The sequence below is a fragment of the Atractosteus spatula genome, chromosome 11 (assembly GCF_055471065.1).
Source record: "Atractosteus spatula isolate fAtrSpa1 chromosome 11, fAtrSpa1.hap1, whole genome shotgun sequence".
Lineage (NCBI taxonomy): Eukaryota > Metazoa > Chordata > Actinopteri > Semionotiformes > Lepisosteidae > Atractosteus > Atractosteus spatula.
The window spans coordinates 15,676,078-15,703,022 of NC_142716.1; the positions used below are offsets into that span (position 1 = coordinate 15,676,078).

A 26,945-nucleotide genomic window follows, 5' to 3' on the forward strand; every position below is an offset into this window, starting at 1 on the left:
TCTTGTTTTGCAAAACACCGAGGCATAAGATGATTAAGAATTTGCAAAACTTTGCTTCTTGCAACATTCAGAGAAATTGCATTCTGAACATGAATTATTCCCGGGATGCTGCTTACTTAAAGATGTCATGGTCTGATAGCTTGTAACAATACCCCTGTTCACACCTGCCTCTACATTGAAAAAATTTCAACATTCCAGCGGCAACTGTAGCTCCCAAAAGCCAGACATTTGCTTATAAAGGTAAACGGACCTTAAAAACCACACAACTAAGTCCAATGCACATCCTAACAAATTCAACTTATTTCTTAAAAAATAAGTGGTGTCACTGTCCTTCTATAATAAAGAAGATAACTTTGCATTATTGATATTTGAAGACTGCTTAAATTGGACACATTTTTAAAAATAATTACTCTACAGAAATTGCGCCAGATCTTCTGACCAACAATTCCTCCCCAATTGTCCGGAGACTTGAGAAGCCTGAGCTCAGCACTCCATTTGTATTTTTTCAATGCCACAAGAGCAGGTGAAAAAAAACTTAGCGTATCACAGATAACAGCAAGTTGTTCAGTGTTGCCCTTCCAGAACACTTCCCTTCAGCAAATACTTTGTCTGCTGGACTAAAAGTGTTGACAAGCTAGACATTCTTTATGGATTCAATAAGAAAAAGTCTGGTACTTATTTCTAAGGTTGCAACCCCCTGAAAAACATTTCCTGTGAGAGACTACTACTTTTTAAAGAAGTTAATTCTGACAAAAACAAAGCTGCAGAAATGTTGCAATATTCCTCACCATTGTTTTTAAAAATTCCCATACTGGCAACGTTTATACTGTTTTAGCAGAGAGGACCTTAAATCACAGCCATGGCTGACTTTGTAACCAGTCTGCAAAAGGAGCAATTGGATTTGTTTTCCAGGGTACTGTTCCATTCAGGTCAAAATGCAAAATATACAAGGAGGCACCATGCAACCTATGTCTGTATCTATGGATGAAAATTTTGGCAGAGAAACAGTTAAAAACATGCGTAACTTAATTGTTGATAGGTTTCTCTAGCTGGTGCCTGTTAAGAATGCTGTATTTCTCAGAATTGTCTCTATTGTGATTTAGGTGTAGCAATGGGTTGTGAAACTCCCCACTTTCCTTTAGGTCCTTACAAATTGGGGAGAAAATCTTTTATCAGTACAGATTAATGGTCTATGTTAAAAATAAACCTTTTCCCTTAAGTCACTTCCCTCAGAAACATCAAGTAAACATTTTCAAGGTACAGCAGGAATAAAAAGTATGTCCTCTGTAACATACCACTAATGACAGTGTTATTACACCACTTCCCTACAATAGTAAGGACAAAAAATGCACAAATGGAAGGGAAGCACGTGCCTTGGTCACTGGTTGTTTCCAGATTCCGATGCCTTAAGTGCTTACTGTAGAATCGGGCTATTGTTCTAGAGTTCCACTGCTCACTTCCGCAAACAACAATTGCCAAGTAATGGCGTGATAAGAACATAAGCAAGCATCTGAAAAAGAATGCTTGTGATTTCAGGAAGTGAAGTCTTTATGAACAGCCATTGTGCCTGTAATGAATGCAATATTTTTATTTTATTAATGCAACATAAAATAAAATACAGGCAGCCAATGTTAAAATTCTTAACAAATGCTTCCAACTGGTTATAAAGTCAAGCACCATCAATGACCAATCCAAAAATGTTTCTCCCAGGGTAAGTTGTGCATTTGGTTGCTTTTCCGTTATCTGTGCAACTGAGCAGGTGATACTGACTTTCGAGGAGACTTAAATCCCACCAATAAACACTGGATTGCACTTCCTTCAGTTTTGATTTTCTAAAGCATTTTTTTTTAACTCAGAAACCATTGTACCTGCTTCACTTATACCTTAAAATTCAAGCTTATCTTAAAGGTTCCTTAAAGAACATAGCATACAAAATGTCATGGTTTTGCTTAACAGACACGAGCATATATATGTATTTTTAAACCAAACACAAAAAAAGTGTTCCAGGTTTTAATTTTCTCGTTTTCTTTTGGTGTAAAGATGTGCAGCTGCAGAGATTTTTCCTTTTTAATAAGTGCTTCAAACCGAGAAGAATTGCGGTGGGTACAATTTGGTTAAGAATAAACTTAAAGAGCTTCAGTGTTGTACAAGCACTAGCCAAAACTGTTTTATGTGTGGTACAAAACAAAGCATCTTTGCGTTTATTTTGCCTTTATTCATTCAGATCATATTTAAGTGGAGTTTCTCCAAGGCTAACTTTGGTCTCTGTTTCTACTTGACTGAAGTGTTTTCTTTTCGTAGGAAAACTAGCCAGTTCCGAAAGTCCAGCCAAACTAAAAACCCACAGAACAAAAAAGTAAATAAAAGCCCTCCTTTTGATCATGTCCTGTCCAATTCAGTATAAAATGCAAGGTCTTTAAGACTACAGAACCTTTTCTCCCCACCCGACTTGTTCAGCAGCAGTGTCTCTGATGAATACATCCAGAAAAGTTCCTGTGGATTGTATGCTACATTTTTTTCGTTTCGCTCACAACATGGAGAAAAACTTCCATTCCTTTTTCTCCTTTCATGGAGTTGATCCAAGGAGGGAACAGAAACAACCAAAAAACAAAAAAAGAAAAGGCGAGAAATAAAGGGTGTAAAAAGTCACAGCTGGAGTTTAGGTAGCACCAGGTCACCTGAACTCGGGTCGAGACGAGCCTGCCTCTTGTTTCTTATGTCTCTTTTTCGGTTTCACATTCACAAACGTTAAAACTTCCTTGTGCAAATCAAGCAGTCTTTAGAAAGAATGCCCTCGAATTGTTCTAGTAAAAAATATATATAACTCCAAGGTGGCCGACGCGCGTGTTGCAGCAAGTGTTTGTTTGAATCAGCCGCCCCTCCAGGGTTCATCTGCGGAGAGAGGGCATCTGTGCGTAGACCGGGTACGCCAGTCGCACGTTGAGCAAGTCGTTGTGCTGGACCAGCGAGGTCTGGTGGTAGTGCAGTACGAGGTCTTTCAGAGTGCTATAAAGGTTGTAGGGCTCAGCAAAGCCGTAGCCGCGTGGGGTGCTGTATATCACACAGTGTTTCACCTCTCCATCCACCCTGCGAATGCAAAGCAAGAAAAGAGCAGGTTACCAGAGCACAAGCCACAAAGTGCAAACAAACGCCTTTTCATCAAGCACAAAAACAAAACTCATTCCGCTATGTGCAGGCCTTAACATTTGGCCATGGCTGCAGGCGCTACATTCAGCACAAGAGATGAAAACGGAGGGGTGGGGGAAAATAAACAGCATTCCTAGTGAGACTGGCACCATCGCTGTGTGACACTTCACAGTGCGTTTAAAAACCAAAGCCGTTTGGTTAAATGATAGTGTGGAGAATCAAACTTTAAGTAGGTTGGAGGATTGCACAAGAGACTGGTTCACAAGCATTTTCATCAAAAACCTTTTGTGTAGATGTTAGCGAGTTCTTAGGTTAAAACATTTGTGTTCCGTGCCTGTTCTTGCAAATCCTGTAATTACTAGTGGGTGGGGGGGGGGTTGGGGGTTGGGGGAGTTCCATCTTGTTGGGTAGTGCATGACGTAGCTGCCTCCTTTTAAAAAAAAAAAACGGCACGGTTCCCCTAGAGGCAGTGCCAGCAAAATGTTTTCAAACTCAAGCTTTATATACATTTATGCAGCAACAATGACAGTCACGCACAGCAACTACATGGCTTGCAATTCAAAGCCCCACATTAAGTACAAAACAAAGTGGACATGATACTGAATACAACAATTAAGGTGCAAATGCTCGCAAATGTTAGTGTGCGGACATCTGTGCACAGAGAACCATGTATTTTATGCCTTCATGTCTTGCCAGACATACTCCTTGCAGGCCAGCCAGTGACCTCTGAATGCTAAGAAGGGTGTCGGGACAGAGCTGAGGGGGGGGGCGGTCACTGAACCGGTGTTTCTGCGAGACACTGGAGAATGGAGCTTGGGAGAGACAATTGCCTATTTTAAATTTTTTTTTTTGTTGAAAGTCCTCACACTGCAAGGCCTGCTGAGACCTGGTCAGGAGCCAGGTATTGGGACAATGGGTCTCCAATCTGGAGCGTAGTTGTGCCAGCGTCTCTTAAAATGGCCATGGCACAGAGCTCAGCACAATGGGCAAAACAAAGGAGGATTAAAATAGTGGGACGTGGGAAATTCAAGAAAAAAATATTTTAATAGCGTCTGGTTCAAACGGAAAGTGACAAACGTGGTCTTTAGATGTTCTCCCCATCACCCTACTGCATTGCGCTAGGGGATTCTGCATTGCAGACAAAGGAACTAAATCTCATGGGAAGACAAAACTCCTAATGAGGACTTGCAGTACTGAGCTGTAAAAAAAAAAAGAGCAGGATAAAAATTTACAGCAGAATTATAAAAGATCACCTGCGCTTGCACCACAAAGCAGTCTTGGCAATGCTCTAAATGCCAGGTTTGTGCATCTTTAGACACTTAATAAATTATGACAGGCAAGCTAACTGAAATTTAATCCTGCATGGATGAAATCTGTAAGGCAGTTAGGAGGTAGTCTTCTATACAAAACCCTAACACTGCTAAACAGCTGTCAAATGGAGGTTTTTTACACTGCAATGAGGGTAAGCAATGGCAAACTGCACAGACAGCAGCGAGGAAAAGCATCCCGGCTTAACTGTGTGGCAGTGCCAAGCACACAGGGCGCCCTGCAGCATGGCTTTCCCCATGTATGTGCATGCGGTGATGCCAGTCTTTGAAAACTGGTCTGCTACTTACACCACAGAGCAGGCGTAGCAGCCCTTCTTGCTGCTCTCCCGGATTAGGAACGCGCCGTCAGGTTTTCCCAGAAGCAGATCCTCGGCTTGGGTCCGGTTAAGATCCCCCACAAACCAGCTCTTCTCGTCGTAGTGCGGCAGGTTCTCGTCCTCCTCGTTTACGAAGTAGGTGCTGCCAAAAAGATTGAGGATTTCAAAAACACTTCCATGGTTTCACCTATTAACTCAAGCTTCCGAGACCACCCAATGGAGGTCTCCTGGACGTCGGGGTACGGCACTGACAAAAGCTTCAAACACAACAGACATGCAAGTCAAGTTTTTTTAAATCGGAGCTCTGGTAATACTGCATTAGTAAAATGGACTTCAATTGGTAGATTTTGACTAACTTTAGTTGTGCCTTCCAGGAGATCACAGTGCTGTGGCAGTGGGCTCAGTGCTGGCACACTCTGCCGTCCTCACAGCTAGCACTTCATTACAACCCACAGCTTTTAAATTGCCATCACTTACTTGCCAGCACTAAATTTTAAAATAGTCTGTAAAAGGGGGAATAAAAATCCGTTTTCTTTTGGCATGGATTACAACTACTATATTTAGCAACAGAAAAACATTAAATTTAACTGATTAACACGGGGGTAAAATAAAACCGTGCATAATGTACTTACTCATCAAGATTTTCGTTTTTGATTCCGAGCCAGTCGTTAATTCGTTTCTGACGCACGCCTTTGTGATTAAGCCAGCTGCAGGGAGGAGAGGGAGGTATTAGAACACATTCAGAATGGCACCCTCTGCCAAGGAACACTGACACGGACTACAACAAAAAAAAAATCCAGAGAGCAGAAACTAGCCCTGAATTCTAAAGAGCTTCATTTAAAAAAATACACTAGTCAGATGGGATGCAGTGCTAAATTTCCTAAAGGTAATTCAAATCACGTTATTGGCCTACACCTGTAATGAGTTTCGATTTACTTGAACGCAACAGGTTTACCCAACTTTTTTCCCTTCTATATGACCTTTAGGACACAGCATTACAATGAAGAGTAATATAACTGCAAGGCCTCGGCAGAGCTTGTTGCAAAGCTGGGATTCCTGAAGTAGATCAGCTGTGCACTATGCATAAAGTATGGTAAAAAAAATTGTTTCATTAACCCCCCCTTTCGAACTGTCCAAAACATATTATAATTGAATCCAAATGGCCCTTTTAACATCCCACTTGGCTAGTGTTGAGCTGCTTTAAATCAAAAGAAACTGTCAGAGTGAAATAACTTCAGTTTCACTGCAGATTCCAACAGAATCGGGCACTTCTTCCATATTCTGACGTTTCCTGCATACAAAGGTAGATTCTTGTTCGCTTTTACACTATTAAAAAAACAGTCCAAATTTGGAGAAAGTACATTTTAGCATTTGCACTGCAAATCATGTGCTATTCAGATGAGATATGTAAGCTTTAAATGGTGATAAAAAAGGTAAGCCACACAGAACACTCACACAAGATACTGATCCCTGATCTTGCGGAGCTGGATAAGGTCAGGCTTCAGGCTGTTCATCTTTTTGTCCGTCTCCCGGTTGTCCAGCGCCTGCTTCTTCAGGTCCTGCTCCAGGCGGATCTTGCTGTCATGAATTTCGCCAAGGCGGGACTTCAGTTTCTCATAATTCATCATGATTCTGCCAAAGAGAGGGCTCATCAACTCTTTCAACTGATTCATCGTGAAACGGTTAAGCATGTTGTGCACAACATGGGGAAAATTCTTAAGGTTCAACATTTGCTGCCATTTTTGTTTCTGCAATACAGGAAATACTAAATTTTAGTTTGTATTACTTTTTCAAAACACTAATTCAAATAGTCTTCAGCAATATCCCTGCAATGTCATATGCATTCGACAACTCGGGCCCAAGTGCAGTGCCTGATGCCTTCTGTTTACTTTATAACCCAGGGTTTCACAGCCCCTGAGAAATGAGAGAAAAAAATGCTTCTCCATAACCTACTATGCACTCCTGCACAGAAAAAAAAATCTAAAACTGGTTTTAAGCAGCAGCCAATATTATAAAGTAAATGCTGTAAAAAAAACCTCCACCAGGCCACAGTAATATAGGAGATACACTGGTGACAGTTATGAATTTTCATGGTGGGGAACTGTGCATTTCTCCGAACTAAGGCGAGTGTGACTGGGCTTACCTCTCTATCTCCTTGTCGTTGCCTTCCCTTCGGAAGCGCTCGATGTACTCTTTGCTGTAGCGCTCCTGTGTGTGACACTGCTCCTCGAAGATCTTAATTGTTTCATTGAAAGCCTCGATGGCTGTCCTCTTCATTTGGATTTCCTGGAGGGAGAAGAACCATCTACTGTAAAAACAACCAATTCAAAAGGCCTTTATTGCAACTTTTATTGGCTTCCCTATGAAATCTGTACAATGGATATAAGTAACTCTGGGAAAACCTCAGTGGCACCCAAATATGAAGGACAGTGGTTGTGAGGAAGAGATGTTCACAGGGAGATGACAAAGTGACAGGCAATGGACTGTAAGTTAATCATAATGAGCAAAATAAACTTTCATGTAGTGGTGCTTGCTGACAGGGTGTTAAGCTTAGCACTTGTTACTGGAGGTTTTCTGGGGAACAAATAAAGGGGAGCTTTGTTTTAAGATGTAAAAATAGATCTCCAAGGGCTGTGCAAGACATGGTACCATGCACTTTGACCCCATACCTGTGAAGTCCTTGTGTACTCTTCATATAGCCGGTCATATTCCTTGCTCTTTTCCTGATACTGATTATGATATTCCTGGAGTTTCTTTCCAACTGCATCTATATTATCTTCTTTTACCAGCTGATCCTGCAGAGAGCAAAGGCAACCATCAGTGTTTCAAGGAAACCATCCTTCATTCTGATCATGTAAGAAAAGAAATGCTTATTCGAGTCCTTCTTCAACTGCAAATTTGCCACTTGTTCCAGTTTTTTTGTAAAAAATGCTGCAATTATTTCTTTGGGCTACACATTACTTTATTGAACACAGTGATCTTGCCATTTCCACAGGAAAGTAACTGGAGGAGGAGAAGCCTCATACCTGCTGGAATCGGGAGATGGGGTACATGAGCTTGACATCCAGTTTGGGGTTGTACTGTGCCAGGGATTCATGACGGTAATGGCTAATCAGCTCCACGACCGAACTGAAGGTCAGAGGATCGGAGAAGCCATACTTGCCATCTCGGTGGTAGATCTTTATCAGCTTATTATTGCCTCCTTTCCTGTAACACAGTCATGGCCAGTGTCAAATAAGCCCATGCCTAGAAATGCAGGTCAGCATTTTCATTGGAAAGCTTCAAAGGCTCCAAGGCAACATGTCAATAGCACAATCAAGTTAACCTTTCAAACTGTCCATACAATACTGCTCTTAATTAAAAAAAAATATCTTAACCATTTACCATGTACAGTTTTTATTTATAACATTGCCCCCTAAAAAATGTTTCGGTGTTTTCTATACCTCAGAGTTAAAGTGTAATCTCCCTGCATCTTCGTGGAAGCATCTCGGACCAGGAATGTCCCATCTGGCATATCCCGTAGCTTATCGTTGACCTCTTCCCTGTGGAAGAGAGAGAACAGTTAACCCGCATATCTGCCAGCACACCATCCCACAGCTGGTTTAGTGCCCAGACAGTGCTCAAAGGACCTGCAAAGTTATGAAACATTTCATTTTGCCTACCCTGCTGTGTGCTCTTGGTTCAGATACGCCAAATTACTCCAACACTTAACTGCACCACATTTTCCAGAAATACTAGTGGTTCGGAAAAAGAAATGGAATATCTCTACACAATTTTCCTGTCAGTTTCACCGTTAGTTGTTTGTTCAAGTGAAGCGTACTTGTGTTCCGAAGCTGACGATACATCTGTTCACAATGGGGTAGCGATTCATCGCGCCAAGCTGCAGAAATAACTGGTGTTCACCACTAACAAATAACTACATTTACTAATGCCTTCCATCTCCAAGCATACAGCTGATGCTGGCAACAATTCTAGGTTAGTTTATGGAAAAATCACCCCATGTAATTGAGCAAGAAGTAAATTTTCCCAAAAAGACGGGTGTTAGGAAGCCATTAGAACTTGAGCCCAAGTGTGGAAACTGTCTGCTGGAAGAGCGGCTCAAACTCTCCGCTGCCTCTCCTCTTCGTCACATCTGCACCTCTGGGAACAGCCCTGGCAAGCCCAGCCTTGCCGAAACAGCAACCCAGTGCTCTGACGTTCGCAATCAGGCGGTTAGGATTAGCAGAAGCAGCTGTATGGGTGCAGCGGTATAGACGCCCCCAGGCAGCAGTCATGAGATTGTTTCACTACGTCACTGGCTCTGGGCCATATCGAAAACCTCAAGGGGGGAATCCCACAGCTTACCGCGGACCTGAAGGCGAAAAGGGCCCATGGTGGAAATTCATTCTAAAGAGAGGCCAGAACACCCCCTTCCTACTGGCACACAGTGACAGAGCAGACTGAGGAAATGCACACCAGGGCAGGTTCACAGCCTTGGGAGAGTCTGCTATTGATTGAACAATTCAATATTACTAATTTTACATAAAACAAGAGACTTGACTGATGGATCTCTCTCTTCATACTGTTTGCAATTTCCTGTAGTCAGTGATGGAAATACAATGAAGGATTTTGAGAAACTTCAGAAACAAGTCAAGAACACACAGGGATAGTTGGGGTATACTACAGCTCAGGATCAAAGGAAGTTTTCAACAACAAATTGCGCAATTGTGTCTCAAGTGCTAAAATGCTGCTTGTCTGCTTTACTTCATAATAGTTCAGAAATGCCATTTCTTCAAAGCTGGTGCTAAAGCAATGCTAATGATCAACATGCCCTGTGTGGTGGCGATTGTCTCCCATCAACAAGACTGGCTTGTAGACCCAGTAAGACAGGGTGCATGTCGTCATTACTAAAGGAAAAAGACTCAATCATGGAAAGGTGGACTTCTTCCAAGTACAACCCATCAATTCCACAACGGATTAGAAATAAGGTTCAGCTGTAAAGTTTACACTAAAAAACATGGGTAAATTTAACTAATTACTCAACCATTTCATAGAGAATGCAACATGTATCACCATCCTTTTTTTGGATTTACTGGTTACCTCATGAAAATAACCTCAGAGTCCAACAACTTTCTACACATGCACGTTTTTCCGAGATGCTGTGGAAAATCTAGAAACACAAAACAAATATAAAAGATGTGGGCTTATTCCACAGTTAAATGGTTTCCCCCTCAAGCTGTCTGGCCAAATAGGCATGGCTGCTGTACTTTGTTTTTTTACAGAGTCTGCCCCCAGTATCCCTCTGAGCTACTCCGAACATGGCATGGGGACCGTTCCAAAACGGCCACCCAAACCATCAGAGACGGGAAGAAAATACAGAAGCCAAGAGAATTCAATCTGTTCTCCTTTTGATACTGTGCCGATAACACCTTACAGTCATCCCACACTTGTCAGAAAATCACAATGGAGAAATACTGAATGCTGCGCACAGCCATTTTATGTGATGAAATGATACCCACACACAGGGACACGTGTTGTATTCCTTGCTTGCGTAACTTTTTCAGGCTCACAATACTCCAAAAAAAAACCTCTTTCTATCAACTAAATACAGGACAATAAGTTCCAAGAATAAAAAATATTCAAAATGATATTCCCCATCTAAATCTTAGACCTGCAAAAAAATCAATAGGAGTAAATAATTAGAAATGCCTGGTGAAAAATAATATTCACAGATGGTTTAAATAGACTTATCCCTTCTGAAATATTTTATATAATATAATACCAATGGCTTTAACTTCACATGATTAAATGCTAAATCACCTTCCAGCCACAGCTAACTGGTCTCCCTGTAACGTACTTTCCCCTCCAATAGTGAAGGCCAGCCTCTGTCTGCACTGTACTGTACTGCAGCTCTCGCCGTGATGAACTCCGGACACTGAACATCCTAGATCCTGTCTCCCGCCTGCAAGCTGCTTGCTTTCACCAGACATCAGGTCACACTCTCAGACAGACGCTTCTGAGCCCAGAAAAAAAGGCTGCGAGATTATGAACGCTTCAACCTGGGCTTGTGTTCGACGAGAACTTTATAAACCCTCACACAGGGGTCACAACCCCAGACCACAGATTCACCACTATTAGCTTTTTACTTGGTGCTGGACATTCCCCCCCCAAGTCTTTTAACATATGTCAGCATTAGCTGGCCTTAGCTGTACTCACTGTATACCACGTCTACATCAAATAGGACTAAAGCCAGTCACTAAGCAGTGCTTTAATCTGTTAAATCTGAGAGTTTTATGCGCTTGTCTAGAAAATAGTCTTCGGGGGGGGGGGGGGGGGGGGGGGGGGTGCCCTCTCCCCCCTCTTCCATTAATCTAAATCAGCTGCCAGACATGGATTCCTTAAAAAAAGGTCACTGGTTAACAGACTACAGAAAACAGCTAGCCACAGCACTATCAATTCATATATCTGTGAAGACAATACACACCCGGGCGGGAGGAGATTTCTAAAGGATCACACTAGCACTGCTACTCCAGTCAGCTGGTTCACTTTCATCATCCCACTCAAGTTCACTCCTGACTCACTCACTGACATTGTTAAAGAACTCAACTGGACTTGCATCGTAAGAACTACATGGCATTTGAGTGGGTTTGACAATCTGCAAGAATCTCTGGCGGACGGGAGGCGTTAACTGTAAGACGACGACCGCATGTAACGGACTTCTATACCATAACATTAACCAGGCGCCTCTGGTTTTCAGTTCTCTGACATGCCTGACTTCTTTTTGATCTTTAGCAGCCCACATTATAGTATGTCATGTACCGTGAAGTGGAACAAATGACAGGTCCTCTCCCATACCTTGAGATATCTCCCCAGTACCATTCGGCCTCCTGCAGCGACATACTGGTTGCATCCTTGATGCCATTGGTGTTGGCTGGAGTCATCGGTTTGGGCGGCTTGGGAGGAAGAGCTGGTAGAAAGACAAGAGCAGGACATGAGGAAAGGGCTTGTAACACCACTGCAGAGCACAAGGGATGACAGACACCTGAGGCCTGGCAGGTTTCCCCACATCAACTCCTAGAATGTGGGAATTATATTACAGGACACAGAGAGTTCCCAGAAAGAGGCAGGCCAAGGCTCCGGAATTTATAACATTTAAAATAATGTACAAGCTTTTTAACAAACCCCTTAAGTTAAACTAAAAAATCCTCGTTGAGTCAAACTCAAAAGAAGGTGTTCAAGATAAAAAAGGTAAAATAAAGTGAAATAAAAGGCTGCAGTCTTGGACTCATTGCACTAGACAGGACAATCCTCTTCAGCTTTGAACCATGTGGAAGACTAAATCCATACTGCACAAACTCCAAAGACCCGCTCAGGCTACGAGGGGCTGGTGAAACCACTGGGGAAGAATGAAAATCAAGACTTCACCCCATGGCTCTAGAGAACTGCATCATAATATAGGTGGGTAGCTGCGTCAGCATGCGTAGGCTGCAAAGGAACAAGTAATAGGTTTATTCCATGCTGAAAAAAAGAAGAAAGAGAACACAACGTTTTGGCCGTGGAGCCTTCTTGAAGGCTTCTTGACACACCTGAAGAAGGCTCCACAGCCGAAACGTTGTGTTCTCTTTCTTCTTTTTTTCAGCATGGAATAAACCTATTACTTGTTCCTTTGCATCATAATATGGTATGTTAATCACACTACAACCCCATGTGCCTGAGACCAGAGGGCATTATAACAGGGGTTTTACATGCATAGTTAATGCATTGTTTCTATACTTTGACTTATTTTATTTTACATAGAACAGTAAAATAAATTACATTTTGTCCAAATATGTGAAAAATGTGTATATAACCTTACCCCTTAAGAATTCTATATTATACAGGAAGTTCCACATAGAGCAAAATGTCATTTTACGTATTCTACACTTGAAGCTGACATTTCAAACAGACCACCATGACACACCTGGGGCAAATGGACAATTTTTTAAGTGTAGGTGTGACGTATTGTGCGTGTTGTGGAGGGGTCACATCAGTCGACAGAGTGCAACAATCACTTGCACATTCACACACCAACTGATGACCCGCTCTGCTTAACAGGTTGTTTCCATTTAAACTGGCAAAAAAACCAGAAGAAAACTCTCATCTAAATGAACAAAGCATCGGATCAGGGAAGTACAGCATATAGATGCAGATATTTGCTCACAAGGCCTCTAGAAGATAGGGACTGGGTTTTGAAAATTTGCTAATAGGGAAATTGTACCCTAAAATATTACATAACTGCCTACTTACTCACCAACGATTCAAATGGGGGAGAGGTACATCTGAAATATTAAGATTACAATAAAGGTTAAATTTCAAGCCACATGCCACACTTTCTGGACTTATGGAAATCAAAAGGAATGAGGATTTCAATAGCACTATTTCACAACCTTACACCCTGCTCAGAAAGTCCAGAAAGTTAAGGAGGGTGTTTAGGATGCTTGTCCAGGTGCCGGCTTTGTGGAAAAACTCTGCAAGCTGACAGTAGCTCCTGTATTCAGCTCAGAAACCACAAGCCTCCTCCTTCGCCAAGCCAAACTAACCTGCCCCTGACCTAGACACACTTAGGATAACACCAGCCAATGTCGGGGCTCGCTTTTCCACAGAGAGCTACGCTTTGCAGGTTAGCATTTTCTATTTCACTCTGCAGCAGCCAAGGAATTTAGGGCCCTGGAGAACGTCTGTAACCCATGGAAAAGCAATGCACAATGCAAAGTCCTTGGTAACTGCGATAAATACCAAAACTTGAGATGAACCATGTCTGGACTCACTCACAGAACATCCTTAGGCATATTATAGGGTACACAATTCAGTGTGTGCTTTTAGCAAACTGGATCATTTAAATCATTCCAGCCTGGAAACTTCAACAGTGGAAAATCGACTTTAAACTCGGTAACGTACAGATAAAGCTAGCATCAACATTTGCTGGATGAGAATGGTTTTTGTAAGTGTACGTTTAAAGGCCAGTGTGGTGCACATCAAGTGGTATATTGCAACCTAGAACATGTATACAGTTTTACCCTGAAACTCTACAGCAAGGCAGTGGAGGCCAATGGCAGTTTAATAGCAATTCTATTTTGTTAAAATATTGATAAACTGCCATTGGCCTGCTGTAGAGTAAACTAGTTAATAGCAATTCTATTTCTGTTAAAATACTGATAACCAGTTTATTTTGTATTTTAGTTACAAAGCTGCTGTGCTGGGAAACTAAGTATCCAATGCAGCTGCATTATGAGAGATAATTGTAGCAGTTTTATATGACAGCAGTCACTAGTAAATTTACAGTATGTCAGATTATAACAAGTGCCGGGGAGTTCGGATGCTCTTAAACCTAAACTTTACACAAACATCCTCATCAAATATGAATAAATGCAGCTTTAAAGGCAAAATGAAAAGGCTCAGTACTGAACACGTATGCCATTCTGATCCACATACGTGTTGTACAAACCCCACAAACTGGACTGCATGCTGAACACTTACATCACGACAGCTGGTGGGAAATTCCACAGATGTTCTGTAGAATGCCTTCCAGAATCCCGTCTGCCTGACCTGCCCAGGAAATCCCCACGCAGGTCAGGACTTGCCAGGACACATTCAGCGAGCAGCTGATGACGGAAACTGCAGAAGCCGAGCAGACGTGTGGGCCGGCGGGTGCCGCCATTAAAATCCCCTACAGCACTGTACAATCGATACTCGGCTTGGTTTTGGCGAAAAAAAAACTTGTTTTAAAAGGGCATGAACTACAGCTGAGCGGATCAGCCCATATGTCCGATTACTGTAAATACCTCTACTGGAGCAATGTGAGCATCTTTTCCTTCAAGGCCATGTACGGTAAGTGGTATAGGCAGCCTCTACAATGCTGCATTGAAGGTAAATGCCCCCTGATTAAACCTGCACTGGTCTTAAATTAGGCTGACTAATGCAGCACCGCATTAACATCTTTAAAACCTAAGAACGATTTTCAGGTCTCAACACACACGATCTTTGGCACCAAGGTAAAAAAAAAATCCAGCCACTTTAGGGAAACGTGTGTGCTGGATTTCATATAACCACAATGAACCATTCAGGACTCAGGAAAGCTCCATAATTCGTATTTCAAACAAGCCAAAGGCAGGTGCAGTAGTACCTTGGAAAAAAAAAAGAAAAACCCTTGAATTCCTTTCCAACAGTTTCCTAATGTCAGCTCTTTCTGCGTTTATTTCCCTTTTCGTCCCTTCCCCCTACAGCGGTACTATTTTAAAACCTCGAAGAGTGCTTTTCATTCAGCAGAGAACATGTGCCTAGACAGCTGAAACATTGCACCTTCCTTTCAGGGGACTGTTCAAAGCTGTGCAGAACAACTAAGACATGCAGGGGAAAAAGCTACAATACAGGTTTTGTCACCACGCTGTATTTTACTCAATATGACTATTGCTATAGATTTTTTTTTTGCTAAATCTAGTTAAATTTTAACTATGCATGAAAAATCCTTAGTTCTGCATGCACTGCATATTGAAAATGAAGCCTTCAGACTGAAACCAGCAGTTCTATTAAGTCAAACATAACTGAAAACTGATTCATCAAACATACGGGCAATCTTTTAAAAGATCATTTCTGCTCACCATGGGATGACACAATAGTGCAGGAAGAGAAGTCATACAAACACACCACAACAATGGCCCCGGGTCTAATTTGTAGGGTTTTACTTTGTGAAAGTCTTTTCTAACCATCGTGAAAACCAAACAATTAAATACATCTTACAGAGCACTTTTTCCTCTCAGATTTTTAATCTGCGCATTTAACACTGCAATACCACACCTTCAATGTTGGACTGCCTTGAGGAGAAACTGACCACAAGTCAAAGGAAAAGTAGCGAGTAGAGAGAGAGATCTACTAAAAAATTGCTCGGGATTGGAGACGGGTAAAAAGGCAGTTTTGAGAGCTGCCAGTCTCTGCATCCTTCAACAGCCAGGAAAGCAAATATGATTTTAATGTGCGATAATGTTCAATAAAATAAAGCCTTGTGATCCCCTAACTGACAACCAGAGGAGAGAGAGCAACAGGCACCAAGATGTTCCATGAACCCCAGTGAAGACGTGCTCTCACAGTCTGCTGAGATGGCACATGCTGAAGCTATCCTCATCCAGCGGTCGGGCTCCAGCTGTGGCTGGGCTGTCGACACAATTGGTCACCTGGTACTTCAGTTCGGCTGCAGGCCAGGGCAACTGCTACCGTGCACAGGACAGCAGGACTATTAACGGAAAATATATGGCATTTTCCATTAGTTGTTGGAATTTCTCATCTTCTAGGATGGCATAAGGACTTAACCCGTCTTATAATATTGCAAGTAAATTAAGGAACAACTGATGTAAAATGTGCATGTTTCACAAGTGACGTAAAGAAATTTCTATACAATTCAGTTAAGAGATTCATAATATAAATATACATATACATTTGCCAAGTGCAAATAGGAGTACCTGCTGAGTTTTCAAAGACATCTTAAAGGGGAGCCACTCATCCCCATTCCAGAGTGCACAAAAAACCATGGCACATACAATGACAAATTAAATCACTACGCTCAAATTAGCCTTGGGAAAAAAAAAAGGACAGCACACACTAAGCATAGACTTAAGGAAAAGAATTCATGAGTAGGCACGATATCTCCCCTGGTAAGAAGCAACAAAAAAGGTTCATTCCATAGCAGCAGAGATATAAGGGCATTGCTTAATGAATGGTTCAGCATACTCTGCTGCAGACAGATGTTAGAGGCCACAGAAAATTAAATATTGTGGAATGAAGCTGCATTAAACCACAATGTACTGTAAAGCATGCAGGCTCCTTTTAGGCTCCATTTAGAAAAAACTCCAAATGCACAGTAGAAACCACTGCATCTCCCACTTCCATTCTTTAAATTCCACTATGAAGAGTTTTTGTTTCACGGTTAATGGAAACTCCAATTGAAGGTCATCAAAAATAAACCTACACTTGCAGGTGAAGATGATAACATTTATAACAAAAGCATGCCGAGTAATAGCATCGCCTAATGTAAAACCCTTCAGCTGCAGTCAGCCTATGATCAAAATCAATTTCCCCTACCAGGATGTTCTTCAGTCAAACTAGAACTCGGAAAGAATGCAAAGTTACGTTTTCAACACTCAATTCAAGTGTAAAATGATTCAAATTCACTCCATTACAGAGAAATGCCTGACATCCAGGAATTACTGTACCTGGCTAGGACAAGAAACGCACAGACAGGTGATTCTTGGCATTCTGTATTAAAACCCACCATGATTCTGGTTGGAGCAATAAGGAAACAGGGCTCCTGTTGCACATGCGACGATCGGCCCCAGAAGAGGAGAAAGCAAACTCCACCCTCATTCCTTACCAGTGTCAGGTGTGGCCTCGGTGATCTGCCTGGTATACATTACAATCCCTGCCTGGCTTTCCACATGGGCAAGCGCTGGGCCAGAGCGCCTGCACTTCTGCTTGCTGGCTGCCTGCAAAATGCCTGGCAGTAACCTCGGCCCTCTCTCCTCCCTTCCCTCGTAGACTGGGGAAAAAAAAAATCCCTGAACCTAAAATCAGACAGCTCTGGCAGAACTAATCTCTGAACGGAGACAAAAATCCAACCAATGGCAGGAAAGCGCAAGGGGTCTGCACACTGCGTGCAGAGACAGGATGGGGAGATGATCAAGTGTGTGCATGGTGGTGGGGGGTTATGACGAATAGGTGGAGCTCAACAGAACAAACGATTAACACCGTCTACAGGAGGGGATGATGAAAAGAAAGGCCAGAAAGGGTCTCAATCTCACACTGGTGCACGAGCTTCACAGGACTGACATACACAAGTGGTTGATTACATGTATCCGCAAAAAAGATCCAACTCTCCTGTGTGTACAACTACGTACAGACTAAGAAAAGGATCTTTCAAAATTTCATAAAACAAAACCCCACTAAGAAGAAACAAGGACCAAGTTAAACAGCTCTGTATCAAGCTAAAATCAAGGCTGAGGAGTATCTCATTCTTCAAAGAAGAATTACGCAAAACATTTTTAAGAACAAAAGGCACACATTTCTGCATTTCGCCAATTTGTTTAACAACACCAGGCAGAATGACAGGGTACAGGCAGTAGGGCTTAAAACAAAAGGCTAACGTCATCCAAGAGTTTACTGTGGGACTGAAAACAAAACATCTTCATATAAACTACACCAGCCTCGTTCTTTGTTCCTGCAGAATTGAATAAGACAATGTGAACGGTACTATCGAATCTCCCTTCTATGTGTGAAGTACCTGTACAATCCTATGCAAAATTCAGATGTTGCCTAGTCTGGGACTGACTTGCATTTCATTCCCAGAACATTAAAGTAAAACAAATATTGCAAATATTTGGGCAAAAAATGTTGCCCTTCCCACCCACACTCTCCTTTTCCTTTTTTTACCAGGTTGTCACACCTCCACCCAATCCCACACAATCCACTTCAGGAACCTACAAATAGTAAGCTATTTTATTACTCATCCTGAGAAAGTCTCCCCTGAGGCTCAAGTACACCTGTGCTAATCCCTGACACTTACAGCATGGCAGAACAAAGAAACCACTGCATGGCTCAGCTCTTCCAATTTTTTGGAGTATCGGGGCACCTCTGCTTGAAGTGGACAGGAGCCGGTGGCAGTGGCCGGCTGATTATCCATTCCTATCTCATACCCATCCCTTGAACTCCTAACGGGTGCCAAGTCCCTTTCAGATTTCAATTTCACTGCAATAAATATTCTAATGAACATCTGCAGAACCTCATTTCTCTCACGCTCCCTCGCGCTCCTGCTGCAGAGGAGCTATAACCTCAACCTTTCTAGAAAGCCACAGAATTCCTGGAGACAAATACAAGGAAGAAAGGAAAAATACAACAAAACCCCTGAAAGCCACTCAGCCCTCCAATTGCCCATCGGAAATGTGAGATAAAGCAACCAGCTCTGTATCAGCTCATAGATTTGCATCGGAAAGGGCACGTATTTTGAGGTTTCTCATTTAACTCATTGCTCTAAAGGCAGAAGCTCCTCAAACATCAAAACACTAATGCGTGGCTTGCTCAAACACAAAAGATCAATTCAATTTTCATCTTTGGAGTTCAGCACAAACGCATTTGCAAAATTTCAACAAATGGTCAAAATGAATGTCTCCAAGAAGGACAAAGTCAAAATTAAAGGCAAATGTGGACTATAATGCAATCCGTGGCATAAAATAATGTCAACTTTACTTTAAAGTTAGCATCAGAATAAATGTGTAAATTTAGTTTGATCCAGGACGCTTTAGTAGTGACAATGCCGCAACAGATGATGGGAGTTTTAATATCTTCGAGACCTCACAATAGACGGTTTCTGCAAACTCATGCTGGGTGAGACAAAAAGAAAAAAGTTTAGATTTTGAGCAAAGACACTTCACCGTCCATACTTTTCTTTCCTTCTCTGGAAAGCCCTTTTCTTGACCTGTTTCCTAGAAAGTATTGCCTACAGAATTTCACTGTACCTTGTAACGAAGTTAGAAATTAAAAGTTAAGCCTGGCCTCTTCATGCATTTTGAATGCACAATGGTACTTCACATATGGTAAAGAGGGCTTTCCATGGCCAACAGCAGAATTTCTAGAAGCTTCTTTTACAAATGAGAAAAGCATCTCATTCCATTTGTATAGACTGTGGCACCTAAACCTATATAACAACTACACAAATATATATTTCTTGAAACATTTGGTTCTGGGTAAACTACAGCAATATTTCAATGTAATGTGCAATCCGAAGAAATATGATAATAGCAATTAGCATCCTCAGTTCTTAAGATGCAAAGTTACGACACTAGAGGAACAGAATCTCTCGCATCAAATCTTACCGATCAAATTCTTCTAGAAATGTTCAGGTCTGCATAACGGTGCGTAACAAAGCAACTCATGATTTACGGCATGTAGTCGCTGTAGGATTTACACTTCAGCTGCAGCACGACCGAGACTTAATGAATCCCAGACTACAACAGTTCAGCGCCCAGAAATTCATCGACGTTGCGTTCTTGTGCCCCCCAGAAAAACGAGTCTCACAAATACAGCACTGTCATGATATTTTCTTTTTTTGCGTGAAATATGAAGAGTGCAAACGACACGTCTGATAGACGCCTGAGTTGGCTTGACAGATCTGTGTAGTTTGTAATATAAAGGCGTTAAGAACTTTATTTTGATATATAAACATTTCAAATAAACATGCAAAAGAATTCCAAGATGGAAAGACGAGGGCAGAGGGGTGAAGACCTTCACTTTGGCAAGAATCCATTCCAGAGCTCCGGTACAGTACATAGAGAGTAAAAAAGAAAACAAAGCCTGCGCTAAAGAGTGGGAACACAATTCAACAGCGCCTCCATCTATACATGCCTCCGCACCACCAATTAAACAGGAAGAAAGGTAAAGGGACAAAACTTTGACACTCATCTTTTCAAAAGCAATTAACACAGTAACGACGCTACAGTGCCAATAATCGCAATGGCAGCGGTCCTACGGTATTGAACGGCGTTTTAAGAATGTAATTTATGTCTTTACAAACATAAAGCATACTCAGCGGCTCACTGCCTTGTAACACATTTCAATTCAAATCAATCCATCCCCTCCCCCAACCATCACAGATATGCAGCTGAATGTCGTTTAGGTATTCAGGTGATCAAATAAAATGTGACCTGATTGTGGGAAGGCAAACAATACTCACAGATACAGTACGCGCTCTTTTATTCCATCATTACAGAGTGCAAAAACGACAAAGAAGGAACAATGCATTACTATAACCACACACACACACAGTAATGCAATTCTAATTGTATCGCAATTTAACAGACTATAACATCAGAATGTTTTTTTTTCAAACTAACCAGCTCTGTAAGTAATCCTTTTTTCAGCCACAAATGCGAACTCATCACGGAAATTATAAACCTGCTGCTTTGAAGACCCTAGAAATTACAGTTCGTGAGTTAAATACACAATTACTCTTCGTAACCCTAACGCAATAAAGTGTATCCAGTCGTATTTTGTCCCAAAAGGTGCACTTTCATTTTTTAAAAGCGACTGGTAACAAAAAATGAGTTTCTAAAAATGGATGCTCTACAATACAGATGCAGAACCCCCTCCACCCCCATTTTTTCCTAAGTGAAAAAAGAAAACATTAACCTGGTTTAATCATTTTAAACAAGGTTTCAGGAGGCAACTGAAGAGAAAACTACATAAAAGGGTAAAACTGAAATCAAGGACACTAATTTGCAAGACAAAAGAATATCAAGACCATGGCGACAACTAATAATACAGTTTTAATTACAGAAAAGGATTTTAGAGAGAAAAGGGCATACTGACATTATACTGCTCTCGTTTTTTTTCTCCGACTTCCCTCCAAATGTAAGAAGTCTATACTAACTATGCATAGCTTGAGTAGGCAGGTTCTTCCCAGGAGCTCTGACGCGCAATTTAGGCGCTACATTTTTTAATTAAAAAATACCCTCGAAAAAGTAATTTATTGTAGCAGGCCACTTTCCTGCTCATATGGTGTTTTTACAAATGTCATTTCAGCCATTATAACACTACCAGACAGTTGCTCCTGCTATTTCATTTCTTCCTGAAAATCAGTTGTATTAAGATCTTGCACGGCGATTTCAGATTACAAAAAAACAGCCGAAAAAACGTACCTGGTGGTTGATCCATTTCGATGTAAAAGATTAATTCCGTTGAATACGGCATCATCACTTCTCTCCAGTCATTGTCTTCTTTCTCTGCATTCCAAACTGTGTTATACATGGTCTGATTTCACTGTCTCGCAATCTCTCAAATTAGTTAAACAAAAGAAAAAAAATGTAGATGTACAGAAGGAGAGAAGGGCAAACAAAAAAAAATAATGTACAAAATACTTGAGTATTTAATACGACATGCGACCAGCTAGCTGAACTTTAACAGTCTCCGAGCTCTGAAAACCTGCTTCAGAATAAATAAAGTTTTCTCGGGGGGAAAGGGGGGTTTATCTGTGGTAACTGGACTGTGTGAGTCTGGGAGGGGGGTCTCCAAAAGCACCAGGCTTTAAAGTTTTTCTCGTCTGGGCATATACAAAAAATTAACAGTCAGACAGAACAGAAAGTAGAAGCCAGCTCTACCATCCACTCCGCTCTCCTGATCCCCAGCTGTAGTCTTCATTTTAAGAGCTCCAGGGCCCGGCGAGCAACCTTTCACATCATCTCGGCTCAACCACTTCACGCACCAAAGACGAGGCACGGGGGGAGGCAGGATCCTCTCGACATAAAAGATTTATATACTCAGCCGCACTGAACGCCAGAGCGAAAGACTTTTCTCAAACGCCGCGTTTTGCATCGATCAGTAACAACCTCTGCGTCCGTCTCCTACAGCAGATGACAGCTGATTTTTATTCATGTACATATTTTAAAAAATGAGTGACATCATTCACTTCTACCTCCCCCCCCCCCCCCGCCTCGGCTCCAGGATACAGAGTGGTAGGTCCCGGTGCTGATTGCTTGCCAGGGCGAGATCTGTGCTGCACGCAGGCAGGCTGTGGACTGCGAGCCAATCAGAGAGGCCTGTTACTTTAGCTCTGTTGCCAAAGTCGGAGTTTGCGTCTTTGTCTTCCCATTTTTTGAGCGAAACAGGGAGAAGAGATGGCATGGAACATGGTATCCTTCCTCACGGCCAATCAACAGGCTAGAAAAACGGAAGCCAATACGTGATTGGCCGAAACAGTTACTATGAGGGACAAAGAGAAACGAACCGTTTGAGGGAAAAGGGAGTTCAGTGACAGCAGGCCGCTGTTTTCTCCTTCGTACTTCGTGGTCATTAAATAGAGCCTGTGATTTTTAAAGACGTTGTATTTTTTTGAGTGACTTAGTACAGCTACACGTGTGAATGTTTTCTTTTTAATTGCCAAATCCTCACAAACTTTTAAGTGCACAAGGCAAAACAGAGGTTACCTTCTCAAAAGACGTTCATGACAGTATAAGTATAAATATGAGTCTTGCAAAATTTGGGAGATAGCCCCACGGTAGTACGTTTTAAGTTTTTAAGTTCGCACTATGAATAATTCAGTGTTAACTTTAATAAATTATTAGATTTTATGACTACTATTAAAGACTACTACAGCTATTACTGGCTGTTGTTACATCTTACAAGTTTGATCATCACTCATAAATGAGATTTTTCTCAATTGAATTTAAAAGAAACAGAGCAATAGAGCTGTATGGAAATGAGTTGTGATGTCACAGACAAAACAATTGCAACATAAATCACAGCACTATTCACAGCATGCAGGGGATGAAAAACACCAGGGTCTGTTGATGTTTATGTGCTACAGGGCCTAACATAGACAGCCAGTCAGATGGCTGACTACATCATTTGCACCACAAGTGGAATTTACTGTAGGAAATTGGGGTAGTCTTGACTATTTTTGGTAGGACGATACTTATATCATCACATCATCTGAGATAGGGTAGCTGTGTAATGTTTATTTACTTTTTATTAATGATACTTCTGTTTCTCAGAGCCTTTGTCACTGTTGCATATTCTTCCTGTAATCTGCATAATTTACAGTAAAATATGCAAACACATAAACATTTGTTTTCTGATAATAGCACATTCATTTAGAGTGGATTGAAGGTGGCCTACTTCAGAAAACAATGGCTGTCTGGTGGGCTACAAGTCTGCTGTCCTTCCTGCCTGTCAGAATAGGAACATCCCCTTGTCCATATGAGCCATAGGTTTCAAAGAATGAATCTGCTTAAATACCACATGGAGAAAGACTCCCAGATGGCATGTGCATAACACACATGCACCCTCTGTCAAACCTGGTTAATTGCCACTTGCTGTAACACAGTGCCCCACAGACAGATGGATCCATAACAATGACCAGGAACTAATTGGATGTGAGCATTACCCAGAGAAGCTAAGGAAAAAAATAATCAGTGTGGTCCTATAAATTGGGACAGGGCCTGTGCATGCAAATGTTGAAAAATGCAAGTATTAAAATATGGGGTGGTTGGTTCAGCAGGAAACTTCAACCATATTCTGACATAAATGCATGTATCACATGTTTCACAGGACTTCTGTGGGCTGCAAACAACAGTTTAGCACCAAAGAAGGTGGAAAAGATTCACCTCAAGGCTTTGTGTATCCACGTAACAGGTCTCCCGGTCAGTTTAACCACAGATCAAGGTTAAGACAGTCTTTAGGTCTGCCCGCTGTGGCAAGGTCTGGAGGTCATCACCTTTGTTGCCACTGCACAAGCCTTGTTGAACACATGTTTAAGACCAAACACTGTAGACTTCAATCACAGGAATGCTTCGCAGTGACCAATGTGTCAATGTAGGAGTTTAATGGGACACTCTTTATGTAAATGACCAGGACTGTTAAATGTTAATCCAACATAGATGCAATTAAAAGAAAATGAAGACAAAAGAAATAAAAAAGAAGCCTGCAGTTCTGCACACTGTACAGGTAAACTATGGCTTACTACAGTATGTTGCATTTTTCTCAAAATATTTCAAAAGTGCATGTATATCTTGAATCTTCCTTTTGCTGTGTACAGGGAGACTAACTGCCTCCATTAATCTTATTGGACCCTATTGACGTTGTATACTCAGTCATAATTTACAAAACACTGTAAAAACTGTCAGTTGTGACCCAACATCAATAATTAGGAAAGGAATGTTATTACAAGTTTTCTCCATTCTTCACACATTTTCAATACTGGACCTGGATATGACGTATTTAATCAATAATATAGTAGGTATTAGTTGTTGCTACAGGTGTCCAGTCACTTATATTACTCAGGTCTGCTCTAAAGACTATTTTTACATCTTTCAACAAGGAGAACAGTGAATAGCAGAGGAAAAGTGCTTAACAAGATAAATTGTGCCAGAACAAAATGCACATTGAGCCAATTACATCTGCATGAATTTGCAGATTTTTATAGTTGGGTTTCATTTTTACATCATCCCCTCCTGGTTGGTAAAAACAAAAACATTCACTGATACAGAATTCAACTGAAGGCTGTCTATGAGATGCCCTTGTAAATGCCACAACTTTAACATCTCAGATGCACACTGTTCATTGTGTTTAAGAGACTTTCCCACATGTAAATTGTGCTGCATTTGTGCTTATGCCCAAGGGGCAGGCATGACTAACTGATGAAGAGATTCTAGTCTGCCTGGCTACAAGACCAAGCTAACCGATGCCTGCATAACAGAAAATGCGAGAAGGAGACCAAGTTTTAAAGATACAATATCGAGTTTGCTGTTGCGTATTTTAAGATAGTCAACACCAAGCATAGCCTGTTGCTATGTGTTGTACAGTTCACAGTCAAGCCCTACGTGTTGACAGCCGATTTGCAGCATGACATATTTTGAAATGAGTTATTTATGGGCTGATTATCTCTGGCCTTCAGCCTTTTAGCATTTTGGCTGTGACTGAAATAAGTGCAGTGAAAAATACATTTAAACTGTAACACCAGAGAGGCAGCTCCAGAGGCTCAACTCTATCAGAGCTGAACCTTATAATGTGAAAACTCTATTATAGGACAAACGGGCATTGCTGTTTAAGCAAAATATGTTATACATCTCTTAAGGAACAATACTAAAACAGAACAAAAGACTCTCTAAAAACCAGAAAACACGCTTTTTCATAGCTGTTTTTTCTTACTATTTAAAAAGTAAAGCCAAAAATCAAAACAAACTAACTCATAAGAATTTGAAGCAATTACAAGATTTCCCAAAATCACATTTAGCTAATTTTTTAAACCATTTTTGCAAAATAGTATTTTCTATATTAAACACTTAGGGAACCATTTTTTCTGCTCCTCTCCACTGCCCTCCAGATCCCAACATTTGTGACTAAGCGGATCGTGGCATCTGCTGCAGAATGGCTATCTTTGTAGTTCAGGTTTTGCGGAGAACAACACAAATATGTCCTCCTTATAAGTATGACATTACGAAACTGCCTGAATAAGCTAACCAGTCTGCCTTGCTGGCCTGCAGAATGTGCCTCAGTGTCCCAACCACATGACTGGACATCTGGAGAGGCCAGATTTCCCACACTGTAGAACCCATATGGTGCTAAAATTCCTTTTAAATCTACTCCTGAAACACTGTAACCACAAATTCAGAAAAGCAAAGATGCTGCCTTGTCACAGAGTTTGCATGTCAAATCTTTGTCCCTCGTCCTGTGTCCTGTTTTGCACTTGTCTACACAAGGCTCTGCCTGTTGCATGCCATGTTCATCAGTAGCATGTCAATGTAATCCCGGTTTCCCTTTACTGCAACCTCAAAATAGACCACTTTTTGAAAACCACGTGATAATTTGTAGTGAAAGTACTGCAGTGTACGGTAGGTCTGTGCTCGTAAAAGACGCCTCTGCATTTCATTTGCCCAGATGCCGGCATTAAGTCATACAAGCATGCAGGTGTTACATATTGTACAAGTTCTTGTGATATGAAAACTTAACATTCCCATTAAATTGCGCATTAAACTGTTTAATGAGATTGTACTGTAGGTGGGTACAAGTAACAGAAAGTTACAGAAATTCAGAAAATATTTCTTCCCTAATTCTTATTATATAGAGGTTAGCTGATGAATTCCTAGATGCATGACGCTGAGACAGCCGACAGCCCATCTAATTTAGCATTCTTAACACTGGGAACATGCACTGAAAAGGAGTCTTTCCTCGATAATCACCAATAGTGTGATCAACACCTTAAGAATGGTAATATCTTTATTATCGATACAAATCATAGTCTGGATAAGATACAGTGTTCTGTCATGTGAAAATGCACCCCCACAAATGGTATAACTGTCTTAATTTTACCATTGTAAAATACCTCTACAACAGCAATATAAATTTCAGCCTTTTTATATGACCACACATACTGTAGTTTCCCAAGATGTACAAGACTAATTGATTTGGATATAGTTACATTTAAGACTACTATATTGTGTGCCTAGTGTTTTGTCTTGCCTCTATTTTAACACTACCTATCCTGTTAGGGCTCTGTGTGTAAACTCATTTTGACGTATAATAAAGCAGTCTGTAGTTCTAATATTGTCCGATACTGCCCCCCTTTAAAAACATCAAAGTATTAATATCTCTTCGAGACTGA

The 26,945-nt window shown here is 41.3% G+C and overlaps 1 protein-coding gene across 1 annotated transcript; it reads right to left on the reverse strand.

Annotated features, from left to right (window-relative positions):
• Window positions 1–1,576: 1,576 nt before the first annotated feature.
• LOC148823622 (phosphatidylinositol 3-kinase regulatory subunit gamma) lies at window positions 1,577–22,189 on the reverse strand. Its single transcript, XM_088927145.1, has 10 exons — window positions 21,487–22,189; window positions 11,627–11,738; window positions 8,236–8,334; window positions 7,819–7,999; window positions 7,462–7,587; window positions 6,936–7,078; window positions 6,248–6,424; window positions 5,425–5,499; window positions 4,764–4,934; window positions 1,577–3,087 (listed from the first exon to the last, which is right to left on the reverse strand). Exons 1-10 carry the CDS (start codon window positions 21,593–21,595, stop codon window positions 2,889–2,891), a joined length of 1,392 nt encoding a protein of 463 aa, XP_088783271.1. The 5' UTR covers window positions 21,596–22,189; the 3' UTR covers window positions 1,577–2,888.
• Window positions 22,190–26,945: the final 4,756 nt, after the last annotated feature.

Excerpts from the sequence above, each read along its gene's own strand:
- LOC148823622 (XM_088927145.1), bottom strand. The coding sequence starts at position 21,595 with ATGTATAACACAGTTTGGAATGCAGAGAAAGAAGACAATGACTGGAGA. Across the intron at positions 8,000-8,235 it reads GATTACACTTTAACTCTGAG|GAAAGGAGGCAATAATAAGC; the intron begins GTATAGAAAACA and ends ACTGTGTTACAG. Across the intron at positions 3,088-4,763 it reads TGCTACGCCTGCTCTGTGGT|GGTGGATGGAGAGGTGAAAC; the intron begins GTAAGTAGCAGA and ends TTGCATTCGCAG.